Genomic DNA, 8,472 nt, shown 5'->3' with positions numbered 1-8,472 from the left:
CTGCCATGCAGGAATTCTCAAAGTACCCCTTAAGATCAGAATCCAGTTGTTGAGTTGTTCCAGCACTGATACAGTTTCACCAGCTGCATGTATGTGGTCTTTGAGGTCCTAAATAAAGGTGCTCATCACATGGCTTAATAAATCAATGTACCTCCACCCGGCTTAAATCTTAATTTGGGCAGCGTCTTTTCGGATCTGTGAGTTTTCTGAGTTAAGAAAATGGCCACCGGAGTGCTCCTGGAAGCGGGGATGGACCCGGGATGTATTTGGGTAGCAAATTAGGCAGCAAAAACCTTGTGGTAATATCAGGATGCCACTTGAATTACGATTTAAGCCAGGTAGAGGTAAATCAATTTATTAACAAACTCCAAATTCTCGGAAGACCAACCCCAGCTCCCTATTTTTAAAACTGTCAATTTCATACTAGTTTTTTTTAAATCAAAAAATGTTTTGCCCCCAAACTGGCCTAAATCCCTAAAGTCATATACAACTGTGGCAGTTTGATTCTCTCACACACACCTAGAGCACCCCCCACCTGCCTTCAAACTTGTTAAAAACAGCCTAAACCCAGGGCATGGCCAGCAATCAAACATGGGAGATGCATAGTCAAAGAGCTTGCCTCAATCCTGATTACTAATCATAAGTAAAAGCAAGAATTTCAACTTAAGACTGTGGGCATTGATGTCCACATTAAAGAGGGCAGCCGATAACTTATTACGTATTTTGGCACACCTGCAAAAGAAGCAAAACCACAACTGGAAGAGAGAGGCCCAGTAACTACTAACATGCCATGTGGCTCTAATAAAGCAAATAAAATGGGGAACCCTGGATGTCCTGTTGTCCCAGACCTTCCCTTTCCAGTATTACTGTAAAAGTTAAGTGAAAATTTGGTAGACATCTACAAAGGGACTAGTCATTTGCTTTAGAGCCATTTAGTTTAAAAATCTCTGAAATTTCAAACAAAATCCAAGATATAGAGGAAACAATAACCATCGCCTTCCAACAAGGATTTCATCATGAAAAGAGAATTTGTACCTTAAAAGAAGCAAATTCTCAGCTGCAAAATAAATTGGAGGATTGGAGGATTTGGAAAATAACATAATAAAGACAGAAACAAGAGAAAACAACCTCCATCTCATCTGAACCTTTGGTTGGACTTTCTGTATTAGATTTACACAAAGACAGGAGACCCGCAACATAATTCAAAGTTGTGAGATGAATTGTTTTATTTTGCTTATTGTTGTGACATGTTATGTCTACTAATTAATTTTGTTTTAACTTTTTTAAAAAACTAAATATATATAGTTTTAGCCCAAACTCAACCAAAATGGTCAAAGGTAATGTTGTGTGTCTTCTGGTGTCCAGATATGCTGGTGACAGGCAGATGTTCCCCATCCCTCCACATTTGCCCAACCCTGCTTTATGGTAGATTTTTGTATTCTTTCCTGTATGGAGTACTGCCTAAATATGGCAAAGGCCTGCCTGATCTTGGAAACTAAGCAGAGTCAGGTGTGGTTAGTCTTTGGCAGGGAGACTATCAGGGACTATAAAATGCTATATGCCATTTTTCAGACAAAAAGGTCATTAAAAGACTCCCCCAAATATTCCTCGCCTGTGAAAATCCCATGAAATTCATGTTAATGTATATTTGTATTTAAAATGTTTAGATGTGACAATGGTTTGCTAAAGTAAAAATTGGTTACAGACTGAAGGCAAAAACACTAGGCCTCAGACAAAGTTTTCAAGGACAACGTACGAGACAAAATGTACACAAGACATGTTTGTTGGTTGTACTATGATTGGTTCCTGTGTTGCATGGCAATTTGTGGGAAAAAGGCTGGACTATCGTGGGAATGTTGTTCTTATGAGAGAACAAAGACTGATCTTATGTTCAAGTTTTTCTGTGAAAATGGACTCTGAAAGAGAAAGGTGTGTTGTACAGTTATTAGCTATTAGCTTGTGTATATATCAACTAAGACAATAAAAGCCCTCATTGAGATAAGCTTGCTATAGTTTGTTTCTTTAATTAAGCAGCTGTTTCACTAGGCATTCTTCCAGCAAGCTGAAGCTTGTGTTGGAGTTTGCCAGGATCCTGAGTTCCAGAAAAGACTGCAGCTACATCCAGTTGGAACCACGGGGCAAGACACATCACCCAAACAAATTTTTCTAACAATTCATGGGGTTGATAAGTCAACAGGAGACTTGAGGGCATGTACCAATTTCTGTTGTGTGGATGTTTTGACCCCGTGAAATTCACATGTTTGCACAGGAGACTTGAAAGCATCAAATATGTTGCTGCATGCTTCCAAATCAATTTCAACATAGGGTGACCCAAAGGTATGGCGTTTTCTTGGCAAGATTTGTTCAGAGGAAGCTTGCTTTTGCCTTCCTTTGGAGCAGAGAGAATGTAACTTGTTCAAAGTCACCCAGTACATTTCTATGGCCACATCCTGGTTCCCAGAGCCATAGTCCAGCTCAAGCCACTGCACCATGCCTCAGACACGAGGCTATGTGAAACCTTTATTTCTCTGTTAACCTCTACAAAAGTGTAAACGAAAATGACCAAATTTCAATGAACTTTATTAAACAAGCATGAGGTACAAGACCTTAGAACTGAAAAGGGAATAACCAGAGAGGACACCATATCATTTCAGCTGGTGAAGCACCAGCACTGACCCAAGACCACAACAAAGCTGAACCGAACAGGTTCTTCCATAAAGTAAAAAGAACAAAAGAACAGCCTAAGAGACTTTCTGTCCATGTATATTTTTGCCCCTTGTGTGAAGAGTTTGGTGTGTCTTGAGGGTTGATCTATCACTGAAGCTCTTCCCACACTCTAGACATGTATATAATTTATGTTCTGCATGAATATGCTGGTGTCTTTGGAGAACTTGTTTGCTGCTAAAACTCTTTGCACACTCCAGACATTTATAGGGTTTCTCTCCTCTGTGGTTCATTTCATGCGTAGTGAGACTGCTCTTTGAGATAAAGCCTTTTCCACACTCCAAGCATTTGTATGGCTTCTCCCTCATGTGGGTTTTTTGGTGTGCACTGAGGTGGCGGATCATTTTCCCACATTCCAGGCATTGGGATGGTTTCTCTTTTGTATGAACACGTTGGTGGTTTCTGAAGGATGGCTTGCGGCTAAAACTTTTCCCACATTCTTGGCATTTATACGGTTTTTCTCCTCTGTGGTTCATTTCATGCCCAATGAGACTTCTCTTTGAAGTAAACCCTTTTCCACACTCCAGACATTTGTATGGCTTCTCTGCCATATGGGTGTCTTGGTGTCTGATGAGGTCTCTTTTCTGACTGAATATTTTCCCACATTCCAGGCATGTGTTCGATTTCTCTTCTGTGTGACTATTCTGGTGGCTTTTCAGGATTGACATGTTTCTAAATTTCTTCCCACAGTCCAGCCTTGTATAGGGTTTCTCTTCTCTATGAATATGTTGATGTCTTTTGAGGACTAATTTGTAGCTAAAACTCTTTCCACATTCTAGGCATTTATAGTTTTTGTCTCCTTTGTGGTTCTTTTGATGCCAAATGAGATTTCTTTTGTCAGCATAGACTTTTCCACACTCCAGGCATGTGTAGGGTCTCACCCTTCTGCTGTGATTCATTTTATGTTCAATGAGAGCTCTCTTTTCAGTAAAGCCTTTCCCACACTGCAGGCATTTATAGGGTTTCACTCCTTTGTGATTCATTTCATGCCCAATGAGGCTGCTCTTTTCAGCAAAGCCTTTTCCACACTCCAGGCATTTATATGGCTTCTCTTCTCTGTGATTCCTTTCATGCCAAGTGAGGTTGCCCTTTGAGGCAAAGCCTTTTCCACAATCCAGGCATTTATAGGGTTTCTCTCTTTTGTGGTTCATTTCATGCCTAATAAGACTGCTCTTTGAGATAAAGCCTTTTCCACACTCCAAGCATTTGTATGGCTTCTCCCTCATGTGGGTTTTTTGGTGTGCACTGAGGTGGCGGAACATTTTCCCACATTCCAGGCATTGGGATGGTTTCTCTTTTGTATGAACACGTTGGTGGTTTCTGAAGTATGGCTTGAGGCTAAAACTTTTCCCACATTCTTGGCATTTATACGGTTTTTCTCCTCTGTGGTTCATTTCATGCCCAATGAGAGTTCTCTTGTCAATAAAGCCTTTCCCACACTCCAGACATTTGTATGGCTTCTCTGCCATATGGGTGTCTTGGTGTCTGATGAGGTCTCTTTTCTGACTGAATATTTTCCCACATTCCAGGCGTGTGTTCAATTTCTCTTCTGTGTGACTATTCTGGTGGCTTTTCAGGACTGACATGTTTCTAAATGTCTTCCCATAGTCCAGCCTTGTATAGAGTTTCTCTTCTCTATGAATATGTTGATGTCTTTTGAGGACTAATTTGTAGCTAAAACTCTTTCCACATTCTAGGCATTTGTAGTTTTTATCTCTTTTGTGGTTCTTTTGATGCCAAATGAGATTTCTTTTGTCAGCGTAGACTTTTCCACACTTCAGGCATGTGTAGGGTCTCACTCTTCTGCTGTGATTCATTTTATGTTCAATGAGAGCTCTCTTTTCAGTAAAGCCTTTCCCACACTGCAGGCATTTATAGGGTTTCACTCCTTTGTGATTCATTTCATGCCCAATGAGGCTGCTCTTTTCAGCAAAGCCTTTTCCACACTCCAGGCATTTATATGGCTTCTCTTCTCTGTGGTTCCTTTCATGCCAAATTAGATTGCTCTTTGAGGCAAAGCCTTTCCCACAATCCAGGCATTTATAGGGTTTCACTCCTCTGTGATTCATTTCATGGTCAGCGAGGGTTCTCTTTTCAGTAAATCCTTTTCCACACTGCAAGCATTTATAGGGTTTCACTCCTCTGTGATTCATTTCATGCCCAATGAGGCTGCTCTTTTCATCAAAGCCTTTCCCACACTCCAGACATTTATATGGCTTCTCCCCTGTGCGGCTTTTTTGGTGTCTACTGAGGCCTCCTTTCTGACAAAAGCTTTTCCTATATTCTAGGCATGCATACGGTTTCTCTACCGTATGTTTTTTCCCATGGTTAGTAGGGTGTGTACTACATCCAAAGCATTCTTCCGATTGCTGTGATGTATTTTTTCCTCTCTCTACATAGTTTGTGATATTATCATTCAGGCCTGATGCCTTCTGGAAGCATTTCTCACTGATAAGGCATTTCTGAGTTTCCCTGCTTTCATCTGTTTTTCCTTGGACTGGAATATCACAGGAATCAGCAGAGCATTGATTCTTTCTGTTTTGTCCTGCTTGCATTCTCATGCTCTTCTCTTCTCCCCCTTTCCTTGGTGCTCTCCCATTTTCACTCCTCTGTCTATCATCACCTGAAAAGAAGAGAGACAGACAGGAAGAAGGCATGAGGGAACGAAAGGATGAAATCAATCAAGTAGCATAAATGTTGTGAGTGAGAAAATAATGAGAAGTGAGAATCTTGCTTTGGAGGAGAGGTTCTTGCCTCATCCAAGGGGTGAGGTATATGTGGTTTTCTGAAAGTTGTTAGATGACAACACCCATCATAGCACATCCAAAAGCTGGGAATATTCTGAGTTGCAATTCACAAGGATATGACAGATAACATAGTGGGCAATAAATTCTAATTTGGTAAGTTTTAACTGACACTGTGGATTGTGTTGGATCAGCACCAAGGAAGTTTAAAATTCTGTATTGTGCTTCCTAAATCACTTGTCTGGTGGTGAAAAAGATTATAAAATGCAAACCATAAATTAATTCTATAAATTAATAGATTTTATTTAGAATTTATATGTTATTTTTGTCACGCCGCTGAATGCAAGTTTTGTAAATACAACATGTTATTATATTATAATAAATAAAAAAGAATGCGAACCAAAAAGACAGTACCTAAAACCAAGGTGAGACTAATTGCAAATCCCCTGAAGCATTTAAGTAAAACCATGAGCAAAGCAAAAATGCTATAGAATAACAGACTCATAGAGTTGGAAAAGACCTCAAGGAACACAGAGTCCAACCCCATTCTGCCAAGCAGGAATACACAATCAAAGCACCCCCAACAGATAGTAATTCACACTCTGTTTGAAATCCTCCAAAGAAGAAGACTCCACCACTCTTTAAGGGAGTGTCTTCCACTGTCGAACAGTTCTGACCGTGGGAAAGTTCCTCCTGAGATTTAGCTGGAATCTCTTTTCCTGTAGTTTGAATCCCTTACTCCTTGTCCTAGTCTCTAGAGCCATGGTATGACATTCCTTCAAATATTTAAACAATATTTAAATATGTAAACAAGACAGTCATGTCCCTTGTTAACCTTTTCATCAGGCTAAATATTCCCAGCTCTCTAAGCCACTCTTCATAGGGCATCATTTCCAGATCTTTCACTATTTTAGTCGCTCTCCTTTGGACACGCTCCAGTTTCTCAACATCCCTTTTGAATTGTGGTGCCCAGAACTGGACACAATATTCCAGGTGAGTCCTGATCAAAGCAAAGTACAGTGGTATTATCACTTCTCTTGATGAAGATACTATATACTGGTTGGCTTTCTTGGCTACCATATCACACTGCTGACTCATGTTCAGCTTGTGGTCTACTAATATTCCTACTAATATTCCTTTCACATGAACTGTTGTCCAGGCATGTGCCTCCCAATCTGTGCCTTTCATTTTTTCTGCCTAGGTGCAGTACTTTACATTTCTCTCTGTTGAAATTGTAAATAATTGTAAAGAGTTGGAAACCATTCTTATAATTGCCCATTTTGACTTTTTAACCCTTACTTAACAAGGTTGTTGGGCAGCTATGTGCTACTCTGCTCTCCAGAGAGTTAGGATAGGGTATACATCACAACAAAGAAGGATAGCCATAGGGCATTGTAATGACGCTGTCACTTCCAACCTTGGGACAGAAGGAACATCTATTATTGAGACTGCTGACCTCCAAAGCCTCCAAAGCATAAGCCATCCTACTGGATCCACCTTTGAGTAAATGGGTGTCTCTGTGAAGACCAGCTCCTCAGAAGCAGCAACCAGAGAGGAATAATTTCTTCTCATCCTGATCAAAACTGGACACAGTGTTGGGCACAGCATCTCATAGCCCTTAACAATACACTCATTCTCTCTCTCTCTCTCTCTCTCTCTCACACACACACACACACACAGCAAGAGAGTGCAATTAATAAACTGATTTTTATTGACCAAGAGGCAGAGAAATCCTTACTGAAAGAAGCCACCATCTTATAATTCTCTTCCATGACCTCTCTGTGCAGAGTTTTTTGATCCAGGTCCAGCATGGCCCACTCCTCCTCACTGAAACGGACAGCCACATCCTCAATGGTCACCTGAAAGAATAAATTTTTGACATCCAGATATTTAATCTTTCATCCATTGCTAGAATCCAATGTCAACCCAAGTTGGTTAAACCAAGATTAGTTAACTGCTAAGCAGAATTCAATGTATACTGAAAGCTCGAACACAGGATTCAAAAAGAGGGATCTGGCCTTCTGGAGTAGCATTCCCAGCCTTTCTGAGCAGAATTGTTTCAAAAAAAATGTTTAAAATGAAAAGCACAGTCGTTTCTATTGTTATTTATATCCTAACTTTTCCATTTTCATGGCAGCTGACAACACGTTAAAAAAACATAGTTAAAACATTCACAAAATGAAGAGGTTTAAAAAGTGATGAAGTTATCAAAAAATTAAAAGCTGAAATCATAATACCATAAATCCTTCAACAGATAGAGCAGTGACTCCCAAACTCTGGTCTTCCAAGTGTTTTGGAATTAAACTCCCAGAATCCTTGACCATTGGCCAAGATGGCTGAAGCTTCTGGGAGCTGAAGTCCAAAACAGCTGCAGGATCAAAGTTTGGCAACCACTGATGAAGATGGTGACACTTGGCATGAGAAAAGTACATGCAAAAGGGATCCAGGAGTCCTAGTAGACCACAAGTTGAACATGAGACAACAGTGTCATGCGGCAACTGAAAAAGCCAATAGCAGTGCAACTCTATTATGCCATGATCTGGCTTCGTCTGGAATATTGTGTCACGTTCTGAGCACCACAACTGCAGGATATTGGCAAGCTGGAATGAATCCAGAGGAGGGCGACCAAAATGGTCAAAGATCTGGAAACCATGCCCATTTCTATTTCCATCCTTTTACCTGATCTTGTTCCATGGGAGTCATTTTTACGTCTTCACAAAGAGGTGAGCTACAACAGCTTCCCAGCATCCCTGATGCAACTCCTATGAAATGTCAAAGAAAAAAAGGGAAGGGATGCTTAATTTCTTTGATTTGTTTTTCCATATTCATTTTTAGGTTTCAAAGTGATTTACAATTTAAACATGCTAAAAAGGAACTGTAAGGGATGCTCAAGGGAAGAGACAAAAGAACAGCAGAATGCTGGAAGGTGAGACTCAGGCAGGCAACATGCATTGCTAGTCCCACCAGAAAATGGCAGGGATGGTCCTCGACACCTGTGTGAAGC

General features: G+C 40.4%; 1 protein-coding gene across 1 annotated transcript; it reads right to left on the bottom strand.

Moving 5' to 3' along the window:
• Positions 1-2,655: 2,655 nt before the first annotated feature.
• Positions 2,656-8,186, bottom strand: LOC149320523 (uncharacterized). The gene is made up of 5 exons (XM_089500550.1): positions 8,148-8,186; positions 7,207-7,327; positions 5,141-5,347; positions 4,564-5,062; positions 2,656-4,308 (listed from the first exon to the last, which is right to left on the bottom strand). Exons 1-5 carry the CDS (start codon positions 8,169-8,171, stop codon positions 2,742-2,744), a joined length of 2,418 nt encoding a protein of 805 aa, XP_089356676.1. The 5' UTR covers positions 8,172-8,186; the 3' UTR covers positions 2,656-2,741.
• Positions 8,187-8,472: the final 286 nt, after the last annotated feature.

This window comes from Sceloporus occidentalis, unplaced genomic scaffold (assembly GCF_023333645.1).
Source record: "Sceloporus occidentalis isolate IW3139 unplaced genomic scaffold, rSceOcc1.0.p SCAF_1, whole genome shotgun sequence".
NCBI classification, from domain to species: Eukaryota; Metazoa; Chordata; class Lepidosauria; order Squamata; family Phrynosomatidae; genus Sceloporus; species Sceloporus occidentalis.
Note: the sequence above shows the minus strand (reverse complement) of the source record. Positions and strands in the feature narration are given on the sequence as shown.